This window comes from Lichenostomus cassidix, chromosome 10 (genome assembly GCF_008360975.1).
Source record: "Lichenostomus cassidix isolate B80296 chromosome 10, HeHo_3.0, whole genome shotgun sequence".
Taxonomy (NCBI): domain Eukaryota; kingdom Metazoa; phylum Chordata; class Aves; order Passeriformes; family Meliphagidae; genus Lichenostomus; species Lichenostomus cassidix.
In genome coordinates this window covers 6368719-6395468 of record NC_139491.1, presented here as the reverse complement: position 1 = coordinate 6395468, position 26750 = coordinate 6368719, and the positions used below count along the sequence as shown (strand labels likewise).

Below are 26750 nucleotides of genomic sequence, written 5' to 3'. Positions count from 1 at the left end.
ATTTGAGAGGCTATGTGAAATCATGGCTTCATGAAATCATCTTCATGGGTGCTGCTCTCACATCAGCTTTGCTGTCAGAACTGGCTGTAGCTGAACAAAATGACTGTCAGCACTTTCTGACAGGAAATACAGCAGGGATATGTATCCTGATGAATGATATGGGGAATGTGTTTGGTCATTCTAAAGGCAACATAAAAATATTTATGAACTCTCTATATGAATACATCCCAAAGTGAAAGAGTACTTGAGGAGTATTTTCATTCTCTGAAACCCAAGTGCAGATCTCCATTGCTTATTCCTCCTTACAGGAGAGGAGGCAACACTGGGGATGGGACACCATCTCTTGATGTCTGTCCAGGCATCACCCAGATCCTCAGCTACCAATAATAAATAGAAATAAAGAATCCCAAATGCAGAGCCCAAGATATGTACATTATTTCACCCAATTTTAATGTCACTCCTAGTGTGCTAATATAAGGATTCCTTCTGCAGTTTCAGAGAACAGGAGGAAGCAATCTAACAGCTCCCCAAAAGCAGATCATTGTCTCTGCTTTCCCACCCCTACCAGCTGTACCAGCTCTGGCATCTTCTGCAAGTCATATTAAAGTTCACACATAATGCTGCAAAGCAGTGGTGAGTCGAGGGCAGAATTTCAGAGAAGTGCTCCAGACTTCAAGCCAGACTTTATTGTTTACCAGCACTTTCACACCCACAAAACAGGATCACAGAAGAAAGGTTCAAATAGATAATGAGATGAAGAAGGCTTTGAACCCAAACCCAGCACTAAAAGTTTCAGACAATATGGAAGAAGGGTTGAGAAAAGGCATCTGAGCTGCAATTTAAGCAACAGCTCATCCTGGAGGAAGATGCTGCTGATGGTCTGGCAGCCTCGTCTGACTTCTCCAGCCTAAGCTGCCTTCAGTAAATGCACAAAAGTGACCACAAACAGCCCTATGCTAACATCACCCAGATCTCATGAGCTAGAGAATGCCTCACTTAAGAGGAGCAAGCCAAGCACTCAGCCTCATGACAACCAGCCTGTGCAGAAGTCTGCTCCAAGGTACGGCAGAACCCAGAAGCAGCAGGGAGGTTGCCAGGGGATGTGCTGAGCTCAGGTGGCTGAGCTGACAGCCAGCCATTTCCACAGAAGGGAGAGCTTCCTGCGTGATGCAGACCAGAGTTTGGGAAGTGGAGGATGAAAAGAATCTAAATCAAAGATCTAAGTGACAAAAACTTAAAAGATGAGGTCAAGCACAGTTTAGTGAGGAAAGTATTTTGCCTGGAGAATGAAAGCAGAGCCAGACAAGCTGCAATATGCTCCTCTCAAAAGAAAAAAAAAAAAAAAAATCAGTTTATTCAGGAGCCCCAGCTGACTTTCTTAAAACCAACCAAGCAGCAGCAGGTTCTTCCACAAGCAATGCAAGCAAATACTTTATTTGTAAAAGGTGCACAGAGGCCTTCATTCATTCATTACTCAAAGACATTTTGAAGGTGGAGCAGAAAACTAGTTTGTCATTAGGAAGAAATCAAGTACCCAACAAATAAAAGACAAGAGGTTTATCAGATCCTCTCACCACAGAGCTGAACTAAACATCAAGACTGGCTGTCCTCTTGCCTAAAGATCTTGAGAGAAACAAAGACAAGGCTTCTTTACATTGACTTTCATGAGAAATTCCCACATCAAAAGCATGTGTGGTATGTTCTACTTTTTCTGCTGGACTGACCTCAGATATTCAGGCATCTCAGTGGCCTTTGTCACCACAGATGCCACTAAACAAACAGATACTGCATTAGTAGAAAAGTAACTTAACCACAGCTGCCAACCTCATGACAGCATCTTACTGTAGAACTACAAAGGTATTTCATTTTGTTCTTCTGTCCTCTTGGTAGAGACTTCTGAAAAACATGAATTGTCCAGCACACAGCAGTGCACAAATGACACCTGAGATGCTTTCAGCCATGGTAAGAAGCAGGATGTCAGGCACACACAGGTACAACACCTCACTGCACTGAGGGACATGAGGAGCCACAGCACCTGGGACAGACACAGTTCCCACAAGCCTCAAAACTCTGTTGTGAACCTTCTTCATCAATCCTTTAATATTTACTCAAAAGAGAGGGTAGGTTTTATTAAAACATTAACATCAGAGGGTATTGCATTGGTTTTTCTCAGGAATACATAGTGCACTTCAGTAGGGCATCATTCTAAATGAGTATGTAAGTGGGGGAAAATATTATAAGCATTATCCTTTTCTTCAATTTTAGATTAAAGCAGGACACATTGGGAAATTTACAGGAGTAGTTCATTCATTAACAGAAGAGGACCTACTCTACCCAAACCCCAGGTTATATTAAGAGAGGGTCAATGCATTCTTTCTGAGGCTTTTGAAGTTCATACTTCATTAAGTTGCATGACATTTTGCCTTGGAAGTGGGAGCTCTCATCTCTATCAAAAAGTCTCCTTGAGAAACTCTGCAGGTTACACAGCTCCTAAGTGGCAGTTTAGACAAGAGACTCCATCCCCAGACCTGATTAAAGACCAAAGTCAATGGCAGCATTTTTATCAATGAAGTGTTTGCCCTCTCATGCAATCACCAGTTATGACACATTTGGGTTTGTCACTCCAAATAACGTGGGCACACCTTAGACAAACCATGCAGAGGAGGAGTGCTGTGATTTAAAACGAGTTTGTTCCTTTTAATCTAAAAGAAAAAAGGAAAAAAGTCTGCAGCAATACATCATGCTTCTCCAGCTGCTAATCTTTTCCATTTCACACCCACTGATCATTATCACCATGAAAAAACATTCCCGTCTTAAAGGCAGATCTAAGGTTGTAACCTTGGTTGCAATCAGGAGTAGATGAGCTTAATGTTTCCCAATGAGTTCCCTGCATGTCAACCCAGTGCTTTTCCAAAACCTTCATACCCAACACTGCACTCAGGTCACTTTTCTAAAAAAAAACCCAAACCAACATTGATTTCAGAGATGTAAGAGATGCGACTGGGTTACAAAAATGATCAATAATGCTACAAAGACCCCACAGGCAGCAGAGGCTGCAATCAGAAGCCAAGCATGTCACTTTTGAAGGGAGATTTTCAGGACACTCAATGCAGCTGAAAACACAACCTTGATCATTCCTTCACGTGTAGTCAATATTTATTAAAGCTTGGGTAGAAATAAGGACATGGCTTGGGAGCCTTGATCCTTTTGTAATTAAATCTCCTGCTGAATAATCTGCTGGACTCCCAATTAATGATAATGTTTCTAAAAAAATCAGCACTTCACATTTGCAAAGCACTCTCCCATGGATGTTAGCAATAATGGAGTTTAATCTAAGTGACTAATGCAAACAATTTCATCTATAAACAGAGAATTAATGAATCACAACAATAAAAAGGTCACCTAATAATAAACCTCCATTGTTTAGTGCATTGTTAATCCTTTTTTTCATACTCCTAGATGATCTGGATATTCCAATACAACAGTGACAAGAGCCAGGAAGTACCTTACAATACAGAAGTCAAGATTTTGACTTTTGGTGGCAGGGAGACACCACTTCTATAAAAAGATGATGATCAGTGAGGTCATTGCAAACACTTAAAAACAAACAAAACTGGAGTTCATGACTTCCCACCTCTCATCCTCCTGTTCCACCCCAGCCCTGCCAGCAAACAGAACAGCTTGGTCCTTCAGCTTTGAGACCCTGGGCTACCCAAGCACAAAGTCCCAGGCAGACCACAAATAAGGTTTGAAACTCTGTCCTTCATCCACTACACAGTGCCTGATAAGAATTCCCATATCGACTGGACAGCGCTGAAATACAAGAGGGATGTGAGTAAAGTCAGTTTTGGATTTGATCCAGTATCTGTGCATCAATAAAGATGTTCCCAACTGCAGTCTGAGGCAGGTAACCAAAGCACTGTCCAGCCACATGGATTTTTTGCAGCTGAAGAAATCAGTGCATCTTAAGGAAGTGGGTTTGATAATTTTTATTTTAAATTCACCCCACAATATTCAGCCACAGGCCCTGCTAAGTCCCACTGCCTCTTCTAAATGCAGCAATTCCGTGCTGACAGTGGTAGAGGTGGGGGAGCTGCCTGACCTCCAGCCCGGCACCGCGCTATCGCACCCGAGCTAAATTGGGGAACACTTCCCTGCCCTATCTCTGCTGGCACCAGCTCCTCTGCCCCATGACTGCCCTGCTGGGAGCAGCTCCTGAAACGGCTCTGGGTGACACAGACGATGCTCCTGGGGGACAGGAGCCAGCTGTTTGCAGAGCAAGGGCTGAGCAGCTGTCCCAGCCCAAACCTGAGCTCCAGTTCCTGGCAACCTCATCAACCAGAGAACAATCAGGCAAGGCTTAAATGAGACTCACTGAATCACAGAAATGTCACACTAATTATTACAGGATGTGTTTTCCACCTTATTTGTTAATCTTCACACTAACAAGGGCTAGTAGTCTCATCATTACAGGCTGTGACCTCCCAGTGGTCAGAAGCTCTACAGAAGCAGGACAGATGATTTTTACAGAGGAGGTAAGTAAAAGTCCAAGCATCCAAAAGAAAGCACCAAGACAGCAGGTGGTCTTCTTTCCATTTATGCATTATTATGATTTGAGTAATACAAGAATTTCTATCCCTCTATTAGTGTCTATGTGGTTTTCCATCACCCAAAAAGCTTTGGCCCCAAGTACACTGGACATCTCAGGTTCCCAAACCCCTTTTCTTAGTTATAAAGTATTAATCTGGGCAACCTGGTAATTATCAGATAGGATAAAGTATGCTCTAGCTCTCTAATTGGCTTCTAGGAACTGAACTGGAGACATAATTTTTTACTTCCTCCTCCTAAAAAGAGCTCAGTAGTGCTGCTGGTGAAAACAACTATCTAATGGATCTTTCAGAATGAAACTCATGAAAGATTTAGTAAAATAATAAACAAAATTGCATAATAATTATTCTAAGATATTAGCTTAAAAGAGAAAGGGTGTAAAGGATGCAAAGGTGTCAAAAACAAAAGGGTCAAGTGTGGGAGCAGCACATTTTCCTGAGAGTAGACAAATACAGGGAGATCCTCTGACATGTCAGTATTGCCTGTTATTTCCAGTCATTTACAGAGATGAAATTCCTTATCGAGGAATTCACAGGATACTGCTCTCAGTTATTTGAAAACAACATCTAGGAGCCTGTATGTAAAAAATGGAGTTGCCATCACTTTGAAGAAGCAATGTGGTGAGGTTTGTTATTCACTTCCCAGAGACCAGGCCACACATTTGCTGTGTCTGCCTTTAGAAAAATAGAAATACCAGGAAGATAGCATTTTCTTTGTGTTCTGCTGGCACCTGTCAACTCTCAGATGAGCTGTCAATTAGCAAAACATGGAAAACAAAACTGATCTAAAAATGTACAAAGCATTTATACTGAGAGCACACAGAAAGACTAAATCTTAACTTTTCAGACATCCTTAAGCTAGCAACATTTGTTTGTTTTGAAAGGGAGCTGATTTATGTATATACCCTGGCCAGGGGAGAAGGAGAGAAATGGGAGTCACTGATGTATTAATAATGTAACTTATTTGCATTGTGAAGAAACACTACACCAAGTGCCATATAATCATTATTTTACACCAGGCTACATTTGACCTCAGCCCAGTTCTCCTCACTATCACGTGGGGATGAGGACTTCTAAGTGTACCACTTCAGTATTACATATTCAGTAAAACCCCACACAAAACAGTGGGAAAACAAACTAATTCAGTAGATAAGACTGAGAAAACAAAGCCTCCAGATTAGCTAAGTCAAACACTGTTCAAATGACAGAAGGATAATTTTATTCTGCATTCCACCATTCATGTGCTTCTACTGTAGCAATTCCATCATATATTTGCACGTAAGTTCCTTTCTCTCTTAATGTGTCCCAAGTTTAAGTTTCTTCAATGTCAAAGTACATTCACTAGGCTTGAGAATTAACAAAATTCATGCAACATTTAGTTTCAAAAGACAGGATATGGTGTACTCCTGGAAGGCCACTCTCACAAAGTCAGGTCACACTATGTTGTGTTTTAATCTTGCTTCAAGCACAGACTTAGGACAGTGGGTAGAGAATAAATTCCAATGCAAAATTCTAGTTGGTAATTAAAGGTAGGCAAAACTTAAAGCCTCCACGCCATTAAAGGTTGATATGATCCATTATTTACAACACACAACACTCTCCATGATACAGCTCTGATTGTTCCTCCTTTATTCCTTCCCCTTAAAAGCCACATTTGCAAGCAATTTTCCCTTCACATTTTCCATCCTTGCATCCAGCTCTGCGGGCAGGACCGTGAGCTGCAGCAGCTCAGCCTGCGAGCAGCATGGCAAGGCAATGTGGAAAGCAAACAGTTCCAGACCTGGCTGGCAGCTTTGGCACAGACTGAACACACACTCACACACCCCCACACATCCAGGTCTAATTTGACAGTCCCCATGTTCTGCAACAAAGCTGCTATTCAAGAGCCAGAGGAAGCTTGCTCCTTATTAATGGAGCCATGGAGGTTACGAGAGGCTGACGTAAACCATACCCTGCTGCAGCCGAGCCTCCAGGTCCTCCTTGCCACGTCCAAAACTCCAAACAGAAAAATATTCTCGCAGTGCTTGGGCAAGCCCTGCACACTGGGATGCCCTGTTTTCCACACAAGCAATTTCTTCTCACCACCTCTCAACACATCAAGTCACACGAGCACGGCCAAGCACTCCAGCACGTTTTGGGGAGGGAAAATAGAAGTGGGGGATACCTGCACAGAGACAGCATTATGTGCCTCAAAACTGACTTAAAACAGGCTGCTGGAAAGCCAGAGGAGCTCTGTGACTTACCTGACGTTACCACTGAGCATTTGCAACTGAATTAATACAAATAACCTCCTCAGGGAGCAAAGAGAAAAGAAACACCATCTCCAAAAAACTGTTTTGTGTGAATAGTAGGAGAGGAATAAAAGTGTTTTAATTTGTACTCACATACAATGGAGCTTGCTGTGGATTAAGTTTCATGACCTCAGAACACTGAAACAGAAAGGAAAAAGCAAGTTTAAGCTATTTTTCATAAAATTTTAAGTACTTTTTAAGTTGATTCAGCACTCACACATTCCTTTTTCCAATAATCATTTTCCTCTTCCCCTTCCTGTCCATCTCAGTTCATCTTTTCTCCTAGCAATCCTCACTTCATATCTGCTTTTTATAACAATTATCAATCCTTCCTTAATTGAAATCCTTCGACCAATTCCCCCCTCCCCCATGAAAAATCATTCATAAATACTTGAAGTTCTCTCTGCTGCTTGAGAAATCCAACTACTACCTTGTCCAAGGTAATCTGGTGTCATTTTTTACCCCTTTCCCTGGATTATTTGTTAAGAAAACATTCCACAACAATATAATAAAGAAACTATCAAAAATGCTCTGAGGAAAAGCTTCCAGAATATATGATGCTCATGATTCTACATTAGCATTTTTCATAATCAAAATCTAGCATTACTCATCCTACAAAAGCTATTTTAGTCAAGAATCTTTCCTCTTTCAGGTCTGTTCCTGCAATTTCTCTATAACCTGGTGAAAGTTTCTTATACTGAGTTTTGAATCAGTTGAACCAGAATTTCTCTTGCATTAGTTCCTCCATTCCAGCAGAAAATATTCACTCTAAACAAAAGCTCTAGGTTTTCATTTAATGTGTGTATTAAGAGATCCAGGATCCTAAGATGAAGGAATGCAAAACAATTAAAAATGGAATTTCTGATGTTACTCATGTCTGCAGAACTGGTAAATGCTCTGCAAATACTTCAAGCCCTTTTTAAAATAGATGAAATACCGCTCTGCTTTTCACACAAAAAAACGCAGCATCTTGTTCATACTTTGCTCCTTTCCAAATCCCACAGTTTGCCTTTGGTGAGAGAGAAATTAAACCACAGCCTAAGTTCTCTTAGCTGATTCCAACTATCCTTGCTCCCTCACATGCTCTCCTTATTTTACAAAATGTTTTTGTGCTGGTTGTTTTAAAATACCACAGGAACCTGCCAAGCTTGTGCATCAAAACAGCCCCTCTGCAAAAGGTCCTCTGAGGCAAGTATTTTGCAAGAGTTTTCAATTTAGTCCAATTCATACCTATTTTCAACCTTGAGATTCCCCTTTGTACAGCAAAAATGCCTCAAAAATGATTAAGCCTGATAGTTTTCGCTGTATTTCAGCTCTTACAAAGACTGATTTAACTCAGGAAAAGAGGGGATTAGTAGCACTAGCTGCCTTTTGGGCAGGTGAGCTCCAGGAACAGCTCTGCAAACAATCCTCACTGGCACCCTACAACATGCTCCTGGCAATTCCAGTCCTACTGAGGGCTCAAAATGAAAAGAGAAAAAAGAAACCAAACCAAAAAAATGCACAAATGCTACCAATCTCCCTCATGACCCCCTGAGCCCCTCTCTCTCCTGCTCTGAACCTGCATGTCCTAAACAGGAGCATAAAAATATTACCCAAACAAGTGCATTTACTGTATCTTACAGAAATCAAACCATGCTTGAAAAAGTACCCAACCTTTTAAGCTCACTTCACATATGGATTTTTAGAATTTCTCATTGCTGTAGACTAATTCCATGTGAATTCAAACTCATGACCAGTTTTTGTTGGGTTTTTCTGGCAAGAGAAGTGCACAGCAGCAGCAGTGAAATAAGGTGACACTGCTGAACACTTGGTCTTGTCAAAAATCATGGAAATACTTCCTGCAGGAAGATTTCTTCCCCCTCTAATCTTACTAGTTGGCCCTTATATCAGTCACTTAGAGTGATTCCTTGGCTCACAATGTACATGTCATTCCAATTTTTCTAGGGATGCAAACTTCATTTGCAAGGAGCCAGGCAGGTTTGGAAGATACTTTTTTATCTTGTTAGGAAGTGCTTTGGCAAAAACATAGGAGGAAAACTGAGTGACAGATAAGCCTGAATGACTACTCTGCGTCAGCAAAGGACTAAATTTAGGTTTCTAGGCAAGTGAATTTCTCCAACCAATGGACAGGCAGGGAGCAGCCTCTGAAGAACTTGAAAAAACTTTAATCCAGTAAGAAGAGGAAAAACAAAAGGCAGATCATACTGGTCATAACCAAACCAAGACTCATAGAGACCCTAATATAGTCAGTAAATTGGACTATGTCAGTGTGAAAATGAGGAGGGAAAAACCAAACCCAAGAGAAAAAAGGCTGAACTCTGGTTTCTGCTATTATTAGAGGAACACATCCTTCAAGCCAATGCCTGCTCTGAGCCCAGGGAGACGTTTCTATCTTTTTGAGCAGGAAGAACTTGCTGTACAAGATATCACAGAATGCAGTGAGAATAGCTGTCCCTACAGTGAGATCAGGATCTGGACTGCACATGAACTGCCCTGGAATCCAAACTGACAAGAACAGGTAAATATAAATCCCACCTGCCTTGCCCAGCTCCCAGCCGGCACACAAAGTCATGCTATGGGCACCTCATGGCAGCCAACAGATTCTGCTCCAGTAGCAGCTGCCTGTACTTAAAACATTGATGGTATTTCTCACAAATAGCTAAATCTTTTGAATTTCAATGTCTAGGAGGTTTATCACAAGCTCTTTATACATCCAGAGAATTACACTGCAAGGTTTCTGGAATTGCATGAGGTTTTCCACCTTAGGATAACACAGTGAAATCCCTTGCATTTGCAAATTGGAAAGTAGGACATGAAATGAAAATCCAGGTTCAAGCTCTTCAAAGCAAGAGTGGGTTTAGACATTATAAAAATCTGCAGATGTCAGTAAAATAGAAAGCTACTGGAGCCTTCTCAAAATGGGACAGATACCTTTCTGCTCTGTTAAGCACTAAAGAATTAATACAATGAGTTTTATTAATGTCTCTTCAAGAGAACTTTGTTATTTCACACAAAATTTCATGGATGAGGACAAATGACTGTTCTTCATTTCTCTGGCTATGGTAATATGTGACAGGGAAAGAAAGGAAAAAAAGCATTTATTTGCTTTACTGTGGTTCCCAAAACCTCGTCCAGAATTAGGGCCCCATTGGTTACGTGCTGCAAAAACGTCAATGCAAACGAAGTTGCTGCCCTGAAGAGTTTACAAATAAGCACAGGCAGCAGGAAGGGATACAAATCCCTCGTGCCAAAGCAATAAATCCTCTTCAACCACCCCTCCCAGCTACCACTTAATTTGACCATAATTAGGTGGCTTATTTCTTCTAGGCATGGCAGGCAAAGTATGTATTGTGAGGACAAATCTGACAGGGAGGTCAATGCTCCTCCAGACCAACCCATCCCACGCATGAGCTGCAGGGCTGAAGGACTTTGACCACCATGGAGATGGGAATGCCAGAATGGCTTTTCCATTTTCCCATCACACCCTGTTCAGGATTGCTCTTTTTGGCAGTGGGCTTGCATCACATGCTGGTTTCACTGCCCAGCTTCTGTGAGCTTCCCAGCATCCACTCCTGGCTGCCTGGCTCCTCAAGAAGTATATATAAAAAAGAAAACACAGTGCCACTCTTGAAAGCTATCCATTAATAAATTTATATTTATCAACAACAAAAAGAAGATCTACAGGATGGGTAGAAACAATCTCTCTTGCCTTCAACAACAGACCAGAACTGCAACAGCCAGGAGGACGAGGGATATTTAATCCATGTGGTACTACCCCACCTACCTCTTTTCCTCTCCTTCTCCTTTATGCACTAAACAAACTTCAATTTAAAGTGCTTGAGGGTTTTTTTCAGGCTTTTCAAGTTCACTTTTTAGGTATTTTAAGTAAACTTCAGTTATACATATACTTGAAGTTTAAGCTTTGCTGAACTTTATCTGAATCTCAGCACTTGACCTTTTCATGTATCATTTCAACATTTGATTTTAGAAACATTGATCCTTATTTGCAAAGCTTTACCCATGCACTCTCAATTGTATTAAAAAAAAAAAAAAAGCAAAGAGAAAAACAACACACCAAAAATGAGAAAAAAAAACCCAACAAAAAACAAAACCAACTCAATCTTAGCCAGAAAGAGTTTGTGGTTGCAGGCAAGAAAGAACAGCCAAAAAACACACGAAGAATCTGATGGTTACAGACTGCATGGAAAGCATTCCAATAGATAAACAGAAATGCAGAGAAAGCAGAATGGCTTTCCAGCTGTAAGCATCACAGCATCCCTGGGATGAAAGCCAAAGGAGGATTTGCTTTTTTTTTTAATGATACAGAATTTAGTTTTTACAAAGTTATCCTCTAACATTAGTTTGAAGAGAGTAAATTTTGGCATCAAGACTCTGAGGTAACACTTCACCAGGTAGTCCAAACTACATATAACCTACAAAAATTAGGAAAGCACTACTGATGCTGGATATCTGCAAGAGAGCAAAACATAAAAAGAATTTCTTTTATACTGTAACAGTGGCACCAGTAAGTATATCCACAGTAGGACAACTTGCCTTATAGACAACCCTTTAGGTAAATAGCCCAAAAGTTGTAAAAGAGCATAAAGAAATCCCAGAGTTTCCTGGAATCACACATTCACTTCCCTTGCTGAGCTCCATCACTTCCCTCTACATGGCTGCACTACAAAAATAAAACCAAGGTTCCAAAGCCACGTCACTTCTCATTCAACAGAACACAGTGTCCTCAAGGGTATTCCTCCACACTCTGGTGGTAGAAAATGTTAATTTATGAAGTACTTGGAAATATCAAGAGGATTGGGTTTCAGGCCCTAGAGAGCTGCTGCTTTAAACTACCCAAGATAAATAAAGATGGGGAAGTGGTAAGTGAGGGGACTGGAGAGACCAACTGCCCATATACAGAGGAATTCCTGCTGGAGCCATGATTTCATGCAAAGAGAACTAAAATAGCAATGTCTTTCACAAGTTTATTGTTCTTCCTCAGTGTCAGGGGAATTACTCAGCTGGAATATCCCCCTTTTCTTCTGTGTAGTATATGACATTATTGTGTTGTATTACCCATCATCAGTCTCCTCATTTTTCTGTTATAACACAATTATTTGAAGAAAGGCCTTTCTTGGGTTTTTTTTTTTTCCTTTTTCACCTGTAGCAAAAATTCTGAAAATGGAAAGAAACAATGATCAGAGGTGGGGTTTCTTATTTATATTTGCTTTTGTGGTCTTTTTCTTGGGTATATTCCAGCAAAGCTGAGACCTGCAGTAAGTTATTCTCACCTTGTGGTATTAGGCAAGACATGGATTTGCTCACACACTCTGTTCCAGGAGTTTCATTCAGTGTTGAATAAACACCAGGACTCACCATTCTTAAAATGAATGAGCTTTCTAATCAGTGTAATCAGTATACTACTGCCCTGTCCTTAAAACCCATGTGAAAGGAGACTAAAAAAACCCAGGACAAAACCTACAAACAGCTTTGACAGGAGAAACCAACCCATAACCCAGTTCCTCAAGAATGTGCATGGAGAAATTTGTATAAATAGAGTAGCTGCAATTGCAGCGACTAAAATAATCCCTAAGTCAAGCCCCATAATAGCAAATGCAGAACAACTTTCTCTGTTTCTGACCAGATACACAAATTCATGCAATAATGCATGATTTTGTATCTCTGGTCAGAAATAGGAGGCTGGAGGCATTAGAAGTAACCCATCCTGAATTTATTTAGCAGACACGCAGGGAAGTGATACCATCAGCAAAAGCCACTGACCATGGAAAGGAGAGGAGGGGAAGAAACAAGAAACCACATTTCAAACACGTAGCAGCAAACAAGTTACCAGCATATTGCAGCATCATGTTTAGTACCACAGCTGAGCCTTTAACTAAAAAAACCCAGGTATTTGTGCACAATCATCTGAATTTATGTAACTCGCTGAACATGATGTTTTCTCACTAAATTGATTGCTTAGGAATAAAAATACAACCCTCAAGCAGCATTTCCACAGGTGATACTGCTTCCCAGCTGTGTTCTGACTGCAAACAAAAACATATGCTGCCATTCAATTACAGACACACAGGAGTTTCTCTCTGGTACAAGGGATAAAAAGGAGGTTTAAAGATGTTTTTGTGTTGGCCTGGCACTACTATCACTCTTCTCCAAAGGCACAGAAGTAACCCAGCAAGCCACTTTCAGGAAAACCAGACACACACAGATTCCTTTCAAGAAAAGAAACTTAACAACTTTCTCCCTCTAGAAAAAAAGAATTTAAAGAAAATATTTAACTGCAAAATCAGCCTAAAATCTGCTGGGTTTTTTCTTAAACAACATTGGAAACCTCAGTACTGTGGCCTGCATGTACAAGAGTTCTAGAGCTGAACCACTTGCAGAGGGGCTGGAGCCTCACTGCAGCACAAGCTAACAGAGCGTCACTGATTTAATTGACTGATGATTTAATAAAATGCCCTGGATATAGATTAACTCGCTCTGCTTAATGTAGCTCAGCTTCCTGGCAGCAGGAACTGGCACCACACTGTTCCTGGGCTGGGAGCTGGGCTGCTCAGGGGCTGCACCCACCCTCTGGTCACACCATTGCTTTACCCAAACCTTTCCCAATCTCCTTCCCAAAATAATGGAGTGTAACAAAAGGCAAGCAGATACACACACATTAAAAAATAAACTCAAGCCTTATCCACGCTATAATAAAAGCCTAACCCAGCCTTGCCAGCCCTGTCTTACTCCAGAGATTAATACCTAGCCAAATACTTTTAGTCTCAGCATTAAGTTTTTTCTTTTGCCCCATTTTAATCTCACAATTCTCAAAAAAGATCATCACCTGGATTACCTAATTCCTACCCAAAGCCTGGGAAGGGATGAGGCAGTGTTGGGTTAATAAAAGCAGTGCTTTCCCCATGCAGAGGAAGGCAGAGATCCCTCTCAAATGTGCACATCTGGGCTCCCTGCTCCATCCTTTCACCTATTAGTAGGTACAAAAAACAAGCCTACAAAACTCAAATCACAGCAGCTATCTCTCTACAGTCCACATGCCCAATTTCAAATACAGAAAGATACTGTAAAAGTTGGAAAAACAGAGAGTAAAAAGGATTATTAGCCAGCTCTAAGTATACAAACTGATCTCATCCTCTTGTCATAAGCCTCTTTCCTGTTTCCGGAATCTATTTGTGCAACAGAAAGACCAGCCTTTTGTAAATGTCCATGGGTCATCAACACAGGGTGATTAATTTCCCATTTTACAGTACACACATACTGTCAACCAATTCCCTAGTAATCCGATATGACCCTGCCCTCACTTGTCAATTTTTTCCTTCAACTACTAAAAGCAAACAGTCCTTAAGATACCAATTTGTAAAATCCAAACAACCTTTCAAAAAGGAGCCATCATGCTTCTATAATAAAATAAAAATCACAGACCACATCTTCAGTTCAAGTAGCTACATCCTAATAAAGTTACGACCTAACAGTCGACTTGAATTAAAGAGCGCAGTGTACGCAAAAGCACACATATGTTTATACTCAAATTAAGTCCTCCAACAGGTTCTGGGGCAGCTGTTTCACGTATGCAGGAGACTTTTATCTCAGGCTCAAATATTAACTCCCAGAAATCCTTAGCAGACATTCTAGCTGCCTCCTCAAATGAGCAAAATCCAGTTTATACCTTCTAATACATTTTGTCATTTGAATACACATTTTGGCGGTAAACTGTGGGGAAGCTCTCAGTGATAACAAGATAATGGTTTCTGAGTGATGACAAGATAATCAGCCAAGGGTGATGCTTGGCTCTGGGGGTTTGACCCAGAACTTCATGAAAATCCTCAAGTACCAAACTGTGCAGCTGAAGCATCATGTAAGTTACTAGTTACCTCTGAAGAGAGAGATGCATTGTATGGGACGAGGTGAAGAATCGTGGGGAGGGAAGAACAGGCTTTGGGGAGTATTTCACCCCAGTATATGAAAGGATAAACACAGTGGAGAACTGTCATCAGCAACAAGATTCCTACAGCATTATATATGCACTGGGAGAGAACAAAACCTTTCACTACTGATTCCTACACCCCTTGACTACAGCATGTTTCCTAAAAGCAGCCTGCCCCACTTTACCATTCTCTGCCTCTCAAGGCTGTGCTGTTTTGGGAACTATGCTGAGTAATGATGGTGTCAGTAAAAGAAACAATGTTCCCAAGCCCTGGAGCTGAGAAGTAAAAGCCTTGCTTCTCTCTGTGCTTCCCAAACCACACTTCTACCACATTCCCAAAAACACAGGCTTGCAGTAGAAAACATCCATGATGCCCAAAGCACCATGCACACTTTCATGCTGACAAATATTAAATATTTCCTAGCATTTACAAACCAGGTAGTTACCCAATGGATATTTTAATAAAGGCATGCACCAGCCTTAACTCCCCACAGCAGAGAGTTCTAGCCACAGAAGGGTAAGAGCTGGAAAAAAACCGGCATCAAGACCAAGACGCAAGACATGTTTGCACTTGCATTTTGGTCTAAGTAGCTTCACTGCCCAACATTTTCATGTGCTTTTCTTCTCTGAAGAATACATCAGACTCACTTTTCCCTTTAGGCTTCCCTTTGCAAATGCTGTCACTGCAGCCCCAGGCACCACAGACTTACTCAGGAAAAGCCTGGCTGACGCTTTATTCCAGAAGAGGAAAACTTCATCAGAAGCTTCAGGTTTCCTACAGAAGTACCTGTGCCAACCTCACTCCCTGTAGCACAGCATGACCATATCTGACACTGCAAAATTACAAATTGCTTCTTCACAATTGCTCCTCTTCTTTCAACTCACAAAACTATGGGAAAATGTTCTTCCCTAAACATATACTTTAGGTAGTGACAGAACATGCTCATTTTGCTGAAACATCCTTTCTTGAGGCACAACTGGCTCAAAAAATACACTTAATTCACCTAGCAATTGCAGTCACTTGGTGTGGCATTCCCAGTGAGGAAAAGTGAGAACTCTGCTCCCAGGACACTGTAATGCTCTGAATCCAGGGAATATCCCACAGGAAGTAAAACCCCATGCAACAGAAAGTATTACATCCCTAGCCCAGAAAAGAGAGAACACTCACTCAAGCCCCATTTTAAAATAAATTAAAGCATCACAGAATGAAAATCCACTGTTTGTGCCCAGTTCCACTAGCCCACCTTTTGCACTTGAGCTTTTCTGCAGCTCACTCCTACCAAACCCCACATTTTGCAGACACCTGAAATCGTTCCTTTCCACTGCCTGTACAAAGTGGCCTTTCAGGCTGGTCCCTCAGGAATCCAATGGGTTAAGTGCCCACAGGTCCCAGCCTCCCCAGTAAATCATTTATTACCCCAGCTTGGGGACAAGGAGCTCTGCAGAAGCGAGAGCCCACGCTGTGCAGCTGTTCCCAGCCAGGCAACTCTCCACAATTATGTTATAACACAGGATTAAGCATGGGGAGTGGAAATCCGTCCCTCCGTTGCTGATGGCTTTTTTCTTTTTTCAAGTTATGCAGCTATTTTAAATGTTACAGAGCTCATTAACATGAAGTTCATTAAGCAGTAACCACTTTATGAATGAAATGAAAAGATTGCCATTATAAGTGCAATTATGGAAATACTAGACCAGCAGGCAGAAAAAGCAAAGGGTATGAGAATGCTGCTCCTGAACTCCAAATTAGCCTTTCTTTTTTTTCCCAGATCCTTCCGAGGAGGCACACCCAGAAATCAGACGTGAGGCAGAGGCTGGTTCCCAGGCAGGACTTCAGGTAAGAAGCTCTTGCTGCCTGTGCTGGGCCTCCCCAGAGATTTTGCTGCTGTTGCCGTGCAAAAAGTCATCCATCCTCTTGGTCACCCCCAGAAAGGGTCTGGCATTTTCCTCAGCAGTGAGCACTGCTTGCTGCAAGCTCACCACGCTCCCCAAATTAGCAGAAAGTTAAGAAATACTGTGACAAATCAAGCCACAAATTGCTTCTCCGCAGCTGGTGTCGTGCATTCCTCCTTTAAACACGATGGACTTGGAGGCCAGCTCTCAGCAAGCCACTTATTCACTCCTGATAAAGCAGGTTCCATTCAGAATTTTGCCAAGGACTTCATTTCTTTCTTAAGGTCTGAGAATAGGTATAATTCCCCTGCTCAACCCCACTGAAAAAAGGAAAACCCAAATGATTACAATACATACTTGTCTCTCTGCAAGTAACAACAGTTCATGATTAATCCACCCAGCTGTTGCCACAGCTCAGTAACGCCAAGCGATTTGGACTCAGTCTCCTTAAAGCACTGCTCTTGTAGGCAAGACCACGGAAAATATGAGGCACAGCAGAAGGTAAACAGGTTTGGGACAGTGGGAGGAGAAAAGAGGCAGTTTTCCTCCCTCCCTCTCTCCCTTGACAGAGCTCACACATGGCAAACATCCATTTCCAGGCAAAACTCTGGCAGTTTCTTTGCTTCAGGCTAGCAGTTTTGACAAATTCTAGTCTTTTTGGAGAGAATGGGCATAACTCCATGAGTCAAAACAGCTCCTGTCAGTATTGCAATAACCATACACTCGCTTTTAGGTCAGAGCCATCCCGTGATCTGGTTCACCACACCAAGGAGCTGGTGTTAGCTGAAAAACAAACTCAGAAGCCTCAACAACACGACTGCTCCAGGGCAGACAGACTGACAGCCGTGGTGCTGACCAGGAGGCACCTCAGCTCTGATCCCAGCCGGCTCCCGTGGAAATCCTGGGGCTCTAACCATATGCCTGCCCCAGAACATGAAAGCTGTATCTTAAAATATTAGGGGAAAACAGCTGATGTTTTAACTGTTATTTTATACCGTGGCATGTGGTTGATACAGGAGGCAACACCACTTATTCCTTTTCCACTTCCACCACGAAGAGATTGTATTTTGTGGCAAAATAACTGGTTGAATTTGTTTGTATCGTTGTATTTGCTTTGGTATCAGTATCCCCTCCTCCTGTCAAGGCTAACTTTGACAAATGGCATGACAATGGGCAAACCCATTCTCCCAAACTCTTCACCTCAATCCTCGTGTATACCTGAACGAGCTGCCAAAACATTTAATCTTACTTTAACTGCATGAAGCAGTACAAGTGGCTCCAAGATGTTCTTCAGGTTGTTCCCACACCAAGCAGGGAGAAGTAGGGCAGGTCACGACACTCAGCTCCTGGAAGAGGGAAGAAGGACAAGCAGTCAGCAGGTGCAAGGATCAGCATGGCTGAGTGCTCTCAACACCCAAATGGCATCACAACACCTTCACCAAGGGGGATGGAAACCATTCTCTCCCATGCTAGCCATGCTTCCTGCTGCAGTCCCACATGGTTCCAGGAGCACACACAGCATGATGGCCACACATGATGGATAGGGCTATTTGCAGACACAAACGGACATCTGGCACCACCTAAGAATAACTGTGCTGCTGAGTTGTATTTGCTGCTGTCCTGCTATTTGGTTTATCCCCAAAGCTGCTGATCTGCTGTCCATCACTGTATCCCAAACAACTAAGCTGGCCTTAAGTCCTTTGCATCCTTCAACACAGCCCCTCCCAGAAAGACTTCCTCGAACTCTTTATGGACTCCCTTACAGCAAGGTGTTTTAACAGCAACAAAGGTAGATGATGGTAGGTGATAACTAGCAGATAAAGCCCAAATCTACCAGCATGTCTCTGCCAAACCTTTCTGGGTTGCCTGCACTTTTCCACAGGCTGATTTCCTGCTCTGGGGCAAAATCTACTCAGTAGATTCATCCATTGAGATGGTCTCCAAAGCATACCTGGAAAGAGCAGCTAAAGTGAATCAAATGTCAAAAGGTAAAGAAGCCAAGGTTGGGCTATAGTTTATTAAATGCTGTGTGGGAGATTTTATTAGCTAAATCAAAGTTATCAGGGTATCTCAGGCCATCATTTGGTTACCACACCAGGAAAGGTTGTGGCTACACACACACCACCAAACACAAGCACAACAAACCAACTGCCTCCTCCTGTTCTACCAGCCCCTGCACTCTCCCTGTTGGGAAAACATCCATAATCTGGGAATCTCACAGCCTGAGCCAACCTGCAGACCTCAAAGTGTGATTAGAGGCACAGAAGTAACAATAGCAAAACAAGTTACCCGCTGGGAAATCAATTGTACTGTGTGAATTAGCTGGGGAACATACTGCACTGCAAGGTGAGGCACTGCACAACAAATCTCACTCCTCCATCCACACAAGAACAGCATCACCTGAACACCTCAATGTTGGTTTTACATAATGTTTTTTCTTAAGATTAACAGCTAAAAGTCTCTTTTATCCATTCTGCTGAGAAATGGGGAGAGTTTTTTGCAAGGTACTATGGGGTACTGTGTTTTACTACAAATCTGTATATTTAGATATAGACTAAAATAGAAGAAATTTCATCCTCTTATTCCTCTTAAAGTATCACGATTGTGCATGAATTCTTTCATTGCCATGTCACACATTTCTGAATTACACTCTTATGCCAAGCTACTGGAGCTGAAAGTGGAATTACCTGAACTCTTAAATCCCAGTTAAGAGCACACAAACACTCTTTGGATTCATTAACCAGTAAAAACCACCCCTGCAGTCACAAACAAGCAGACTGGAACTTTCCCCTGGCATTTTTGTAGTGTTACTTTCAGGACCTCAGTTTAGAAGATGGTTACTGTTTGATAAAGCAATGATTAACTATTTGCCATCCTGTGTTGATCTCCAAGGAACAGCTCTTTCCAAGGCACATACAACAACAATACAGTGGTTTCATTCGTTTTTGAGACACTGATAACTTGGCTTTTAATGCCCTGTTTGTGTATTTTGGCAGAGAAAGCAGGGTTTGCTGCTATCCCTTTGAACCAAGGACTGTGGGTATGGTTAACACTGCTAGGGTAGATAGTGAGCATGCTGTGAATCACTGCAGGTTTTTCCTCATACCCACTAAGGAATGAGGGTGTGTGTATGGAAAGCTCACTTGGATGCTCAGGACCTGGAAAGTATGAGCAACTGGAGAAAATAAACTGGCCTAGCAATGAAAAACTAACACAGATCATAACATTCTTCCTTCTAGTTTTTTTGTCCAGTTTTATTCTGTGGGAATTTTTAGATTGAGACAAGAAGAAAATAACATTAAAAGTCTTAGATCTATATTTTATTCTGAATGTAAAGAGCCTGCACTATCAGTAAGGTTCCCACATTGAAGTACCAATTCTGCAATGAACTGATTTCTGCTTCCCATGAAACTGTTATGGGACAACTCCTGCATGCCTAAGCACACCCATTTCAGAAGGATTTCCCCAGGGGGATTTCTTCTCCTCCTCTTCCTTTACTGGGAAATCATTACCAAGTGTTGATGAACACAAAAATAGCTCCTGTTTTCTGAATCTTAAAAAGATGGTTTTAAAAATTATGCTTCAGGGGTGAGCTCATACTGCTTTACAAATAAAAATTACCTAGTATTATCAGAGGAAGATTATGACATACAGTAGTTCTATAAAAAGCAACTTGGGTTCTACACTGCTCTGCCAATATTTCAAACCTCTGAATAATTTCTGCCTAAAAGGGCCTATAGTCATAATATCACATTCGAATGTAACTGAGAGTCCTTTTGACACTTGCCTTTACACAATTATTTTGCCTGGGTTTAATACAAACAGGAGGAAAACCCCATCTCTTCTGCTAGGAAAGCATTATTTGATAGCTATTTGATGGTCTTGCTCCCTGCAAACTGAGACAGCTAAGGCAGAAATTACCCAGGCCACTGATGAATTATTGACACATTCTTTCTGAAGAGAGAGGAAAAGAAAATTTAAGGACAGTGTTACAGTTATTTGGAATTTTAAGAAGACAACATAACTGGCCCTGTGGATTACACATGCAATTGCTGTAAGAGATGAGTCCTTTCCCAAGAAAGCCTGATGGCTTAGAGGTGATCTGCATCTGATACATCCCCAAGAAGCAGAGGAGTAAAGAATCAAAAAGTACTCTCGTTACATTTCTTAATAAAATGAATGGCAGTGAATTACACAGCCAAAAAAGAAATTATTCTGTGTTGAATATCTATTTGGGAGGAATCACTTGGGGCTCTTAAATATGCTTGGTATATGCCCCACCACATGGACCTCATGGTTTCCAGTTGCTTTGCTGGTTCCTTCCCAGCAAACTCCCACCCTTCCCAAACACTCCCCAGTGTCCAGCACAAAGGAAACCACTCCTCAAAGTTGCTCTTTTTTCCCTGAACCCAAACTTATTTCATTTTTCTGAGAAGTATTTCATGTTTTGTTGCTCTGCCATCTGAGCACTCTGACACATCGAACGAGTTATCTCACCATCTGGTTGTAATTGCCATCCTGAAGCTTTCAACAAATTCAGAAAGCAGCACCAAGATGAGGGCACTAATGGTCTAGGAGATGGATGGCTGATTATTTGGGATTATTTGATACAGCTGGAACCTCTTCATAGACAAGACAAGCACAGAAAGTCCCCAGCACCCAAACAAACCTCGGGTTTTTCTGAGTTTTGGCCGTTGCCTGCTATAAAAACTCCTCATAATTTCATATCAAATGCTGTCGAGGAAAACATTGCTTCTCCTCCTCATCTCCCAAATTGTTGGGTGTACAGCTGTGAGCTGCCGAAATCTTTCACTCTGAATACACAGCCTATACTTGCATACCATGATATTCTTGTTACAGGACATCCTTTTCCTGCTTCCACTGCATCTCCCAGGAGACACTGGCTCACCAGACCTCTCCAGAAGTTTGGCCCATGGTCAGAACTGTGTTTCCTAATTCCTTAGGGAATGCAATCTGGACACACTCCTCGGACAAGCAGAGGATCACACCCAGCCAGCAAGGGTTGAGGAAAGGCAAGTCCTGCTTGACTAACCTGATCTCCTCCTATGACAAGATGACCCGTTTAGTAGATGAAGGCAAGGGTGCAGATGTTGTCTGCCTAGACTTTAGGAAAGCCTTTGACATCTTTTCTCACAGCATTACCCTGAAGGAACTGGCTGCTCATGGGCTTGGATAGGTGTAAGATTCTGCTGCTCACTGGGTTAAAAACTATCTGGATTGCTAGGCCCAGAACGTGGCAGTGAATGGAGGGAAATCCAGTTGGCAGCCAGTCACAACTGATGTTCTCCAGGGCTCAGTACTGGTGCCAGTCCTGTTTAACACCTTGAACTGGACAAGGGGAACAAAGGCACTCTCAGTCAGTCTGTAGATGACACAAAGCTGGGCAGGAGTATTGATCTGCTGGAAGGCAGGAAGGCTCTGCAGAGGGATCTGGAAAGGCTGGATTGATGGGTCAGGTCGGGGTCAGCCTCTTCTCCAATAAAACAAATGACAGGATGAGAGGAAACAGCTTCAGGTTGTGCCAGGGGAGGTTTAAATTGCACATGAGGAAAAATTCCTTCACCAAAGGGTGGTCAAGCACTGGAACATCTGCCCAAGGAACTGGTGGAGTCACCATCCCCGGAGACATTTAAAAGATGTGTAGAAGTAGCACTCAGGGACATGGTTTAGTGGTGGTCTTGGCAGAGCTGGCTAATAGTCGGACTTGATGCTCCTAAAGGTCTTTTCTAAGCTATACAATTCTATGATCCTATATAAATGGAAGAATAAACTATTATTTGGCTAAAATGTGCTTTGCTTTGGACAAGTGTAAACACAGCATGATCCTCTAGCCATTGCATCAAGCTACATTTGTACCATGAAGAGTGGAGGGCAGATTGCAGCTCATCACATTTTGACACACACACAACATTCCACTGAAAGTAAATGATGGGTTTTGTTTAGAGAGAAGCATCTGACTTGGCATACTGGATGAAGAAAAGCCAAGAATTTTAAAACAATAGAAAGTAAAACATATCCATATTTCACATGTCTATACACATTGCAGAGCAAGCAATAATATTAAGATGTTAACTGCAGTCCCATAAATCCTGCTTACCAAGAGATGGGAGACAAAAATTCTTTCATATACACTAAGTTAATGGTTGAAACCTAAACTCTTTTGACAGCGTCGCCTTGAACTCGTAAACAGAAATAGTCCCATGTTGGAGTGAAAGGGAAGCAAGGAAGCAACAAACCAAGAACACTTCCCTGCTCACTCTAGCTCCGGGCAGACATAAATTTTCTCTCTAGAACTTGGAGATCTGCACAAAACTCAATTTCAACATGTAAAAGTGAGCTAAATAGGGTGGTCAAGCTCCATCGCCACAGGAAGAAAATCAAACTCACCATTAGTGCAAGGCATTCCTGCTCCAACCATGAAACCTGCACAATTCGTTTGTTTAATCTGACTTTCCCCATGTACTAAACTGTTTTTCCTCTTCATTTCCACACAGTTTACAAAAATACTCAATAAAATAAAGAAATAAATTTCTACTGTACTTAGAAGCCTTGTGGCAAGGAAGGGAATGTGTACATGTTGAAACCAAACACCAGCATATAACATGCACTGACATATTAATAACATGGCTTTCTCCTCCATGTTAAGGAGCTCTCTTGGTATGAAATACAGAGAGCAAATTTATATTCTTGTCTCCCACTGCAGCTCCTGCCAAGCCCAAGCTCCCTCTGTGCCGAGCGCCATGGATGCAGCAAGAATCCCTCTGCCACCATGTAAAACAGAGAAATGCTGGGAGAGGACACAAAGGGACAGAAAAATGACACAACCTGCCCAAGGCTTTAGAGATGGCTGCCAGCAGTCTGTAATCTGGCTGGTATCACCTCTCCACCCACGGAGCAGCGACGTCCCCTCTTTCTTCAAAAGCTGTCTCCATCCCCACCCAGTGTGGCCCAGCTCTGCCAAACACCCTCCGCGCAACAGGGACATTAAGTCACCTCACTGCTCGAATCAACACGTCACTGGAGCTGCCCAGCACTTAATTATATGAATTAGGAGATCTGTGTAATGGTCCTAAACCAGTAATGAAAGAGAAGGTTTAATGATGCAACAAAAACCTGCAACGCAGCACTCAGATTACGGGTGGGTTACACAACAGCTCCAACAATTCAGCGTTTAGGCTGCAGACTTGCACAGTGCACATCACATTTTCCCAGAGCCATCATCTGACTCCAAGCACGTGAGATCCACTCAAACACACCCTTCCTGCCTCCCTTGCCCCAGAAGCTCAAGGATGAAGGTGAGGCTCAGTTTTTGAGCAGCAATCATCCACATCCAGAAGAGATGCCCAAAGCAAAGTCAGCACTTTTCCCAAATTCACATTCAGACTCAAAAAGATTTATCTGAAGCCTTTGCTAGCAACCACTTGTATCTCACTTGCTCCTCCCAGCATGAACACCCCATTGCACAGAGATGACATAACTCCAGTGAAACCTGTTCAGTTGACAACTGGAGTGACTTTTGCATTGTGCCATGTGAGTTAACTCCCAGCTGCAGCCTTGTTTAAGAAAGTATTATCAGCACAGTTTTAACAGAGATATCACCCATCAACTGACAGCAAATAAGGCAATTTAGGTATTTGATGAGCACTCAGCATGAATTGTTCATATGGAAGAGAATGCTCCTACCCCAAAATTTCTGAATAGGGTTTATTACTAAATAAGCTCAAATACTTCCAGATAGTATTGATTTCTATTCATAGCGCTTATGCAGCTTAAGGGAGAAATCATTTGGTTTGAAATATTCTTTTAGAATGTAATGACCTTTAATGTCAATAAACACAATACCAAATTGCAGCTTAGCAGGCTAATTTTATCTCTTTTTTTTGTAAATTGCTCTGATGAGAAGCACCATACCAGCATCAAGGCTGAGAAGTATTATTTAGATTTCACAAAGCAGTTAAGTGTCATGGTCAATCCACATGTTCAATATCATAGAGCTCAAAAGGAAATTGACAGGACCAAAACTGCAATGGGTAAGGAAGTGTGATAGTATCAGCTGGGAAGCTGCTTACCAATATTTGCACATGCTTGTTCAAACAAAAGCCTCAAGAAGAGATGCTGTGCCTTATCTAGAAACCCTTTAAAATGTCACTAGTATGTCACTGCTCTTAACAGAAAAATGCCATAGTCGTACTCCTCTTTCATCTGCAAAATACACTATTAATTCTATTAAAATCCACAATGGAAACTCTTCACCTCCATTTATTACCATTCCTGCACATTTTTGCCAAGGCAGAAGGCAGCACAGGGTGCTGTTACAAGCCATTTGCAGCTGTAACAGATCTCCATTTCCTACATCAAGGCAGATGGCTGGAAACAACCAGCATGCAACCACAGAGCATCTTTTACCCTGCAAACCCTTCAGCAGGTTGCCAGATTTGCTTTCATATAGCTCAACTTCTCTTTTCCCTCCCTCTAAACAAAAAGAATGTTTTCATTCAGCTGCCCTTTTTCCCCCTCTACAAATGCAGACACCTGCAACCAATTCCTCTTTAAAGAGGCAGATCATAGTAAGGCAGTATATTGTGAGTAGACAAGCAAGGAGCATTAGCACATGGCAGATTTTTCTCAGTACCCAAAGAGTCCAAGGCTTCTGTAACTCCAAGTGCAGACCAGGGTAAGGAGCAAGCTTTTACCATCAGCAAAAAGATTCCTGGAGCAAGTCAGCAAATGCTCATATAACCTCTGTCTCAAAGTCTGACATCAAATATAGCCTGAGATTAACTGAGCCTGCTACTGCTCTGCATTCACACAGCAAAGTGATATCCTGGTGGTGCCTGCATCCTCCCAGGTGTCTCAAACACAGGCTGGGGGTGACCAGAGTGAGACCTACTCATTATTTTCTCTGCAAAGCACACTCCTCCCCGTTAATCAAGAGTTACAACCAGTCACCAAACTAGCACTGCAATGACTTCACTGCCAGCTGCTAGGCATCCTGAAAAAAACAAAAACAAATTACATGAAGGTTACCGTCACTTAGCAAATCCTACTGCAGGTACATCAGGCTATTGGGCAACTTTGCTGACGTACCTGCCAGTACATCAGGGACTTACTGCATCTCTTCCCCAGTCATCCGTTGAAGCACAGGATCTTTAGTTACAGCTGTGACAACAGTTTTTGCCCAACAGAACACCCTCCCCTTCCTCACCTACCCCAAGCAGGTACAGCAGAGGAGCTTTTTTGCTCAGTGAAGGAAAAATAAGAAGTTAAAGCCAACTAATTGCCAGGGCACACCCTTCTCCCAGTGCATCTGTAAATGACCACTTGTGCAACAGCACCTGAGTGTCAACAGGGCTGTGGGCACTACCCAGGCACGCACACAGCAATAAAGCAAAGGCACTGCCCGCACTTCCACGTGCACACAGGGTTTTCAAGTGCCTATCTACCTATTTACACCCTGTGTAAGTGGTGATTCACCTCTTGCAAACCCAGCCTCAAACTGTTGCTATCTCCCCCTTCCCGTATCCCTGCAATTGTGGCTAATCCTCCGGTCAGACATTACCGGCCTTCTTCAGGACTGGACTGTCAGCCACCACAGCACCAAACAGGGTTAGCTGGTAACAAAACTAAAATAAAAACTTAATGAAAAGTAATTAAAACTCCCTGGCAGGTTTTCCTGAGGTGGGAGGGTGTCTTCAATAGCACCGACAGTCTTTTCAATACAGCATACATAGCCTTATCAATATTTTTTAGTATCAGGGAAGTCTTTGCTCCTTGCTTTGATTTAGCTGATGACAGCCTGCTTGTGGTAACACATTTTGGTTGCCCTCTGACCCAGAAAAAGGCTCTGAGAAAGTATCATCTCTGTGCCCGAAGTGCATTTTGCAGAAGGCAGCAGAGGAGTTTTTCCCAGCCATGCACAGATGCTCACTAGTTTGCCCCTACGCAAAAGCTTTAACACCACAGATTCAATCATCTACCTGCTATTTCAGGAGCATA

General features: G+C 42.2%; 1 protein-coding gene across 11 annotated transcripts in view; it reads right to left on the bottom strand.

The window, feature by feature from the left end:
• The window catches only part of AKAP13 (A-kinase anchoring protein 13), a 201322-nt gene that overhangs the window by 136295 nt on the left and 38277 nt on the right, over positions 1–26750 (bottom strand). For 9 of the 11 annotated variants that reach the window (XM_085070408.1, XM_085070415.1, XM_085070412.1 and 6 more), the window contains 2 exons: positions 17952–18079; positions 6992–7036 (listed from right to left, as the gene is read on the bottom strand). In XM_085070408.1, coding sequence (XP_084926534.1) covers positions 6992–7036; positions 17952–17972 — 66 coding nt within the window. In that variant the 5' untranslated portion in view covers positions 17973–18079. The remainder of the gene's footprint in view (positions 1–6991; positions 7037–17951; positions 18080–26750) is intronic. The other 2 variants (XM_085070410.1, XM_085070411.1) reach the window with 1 other exon arrangement.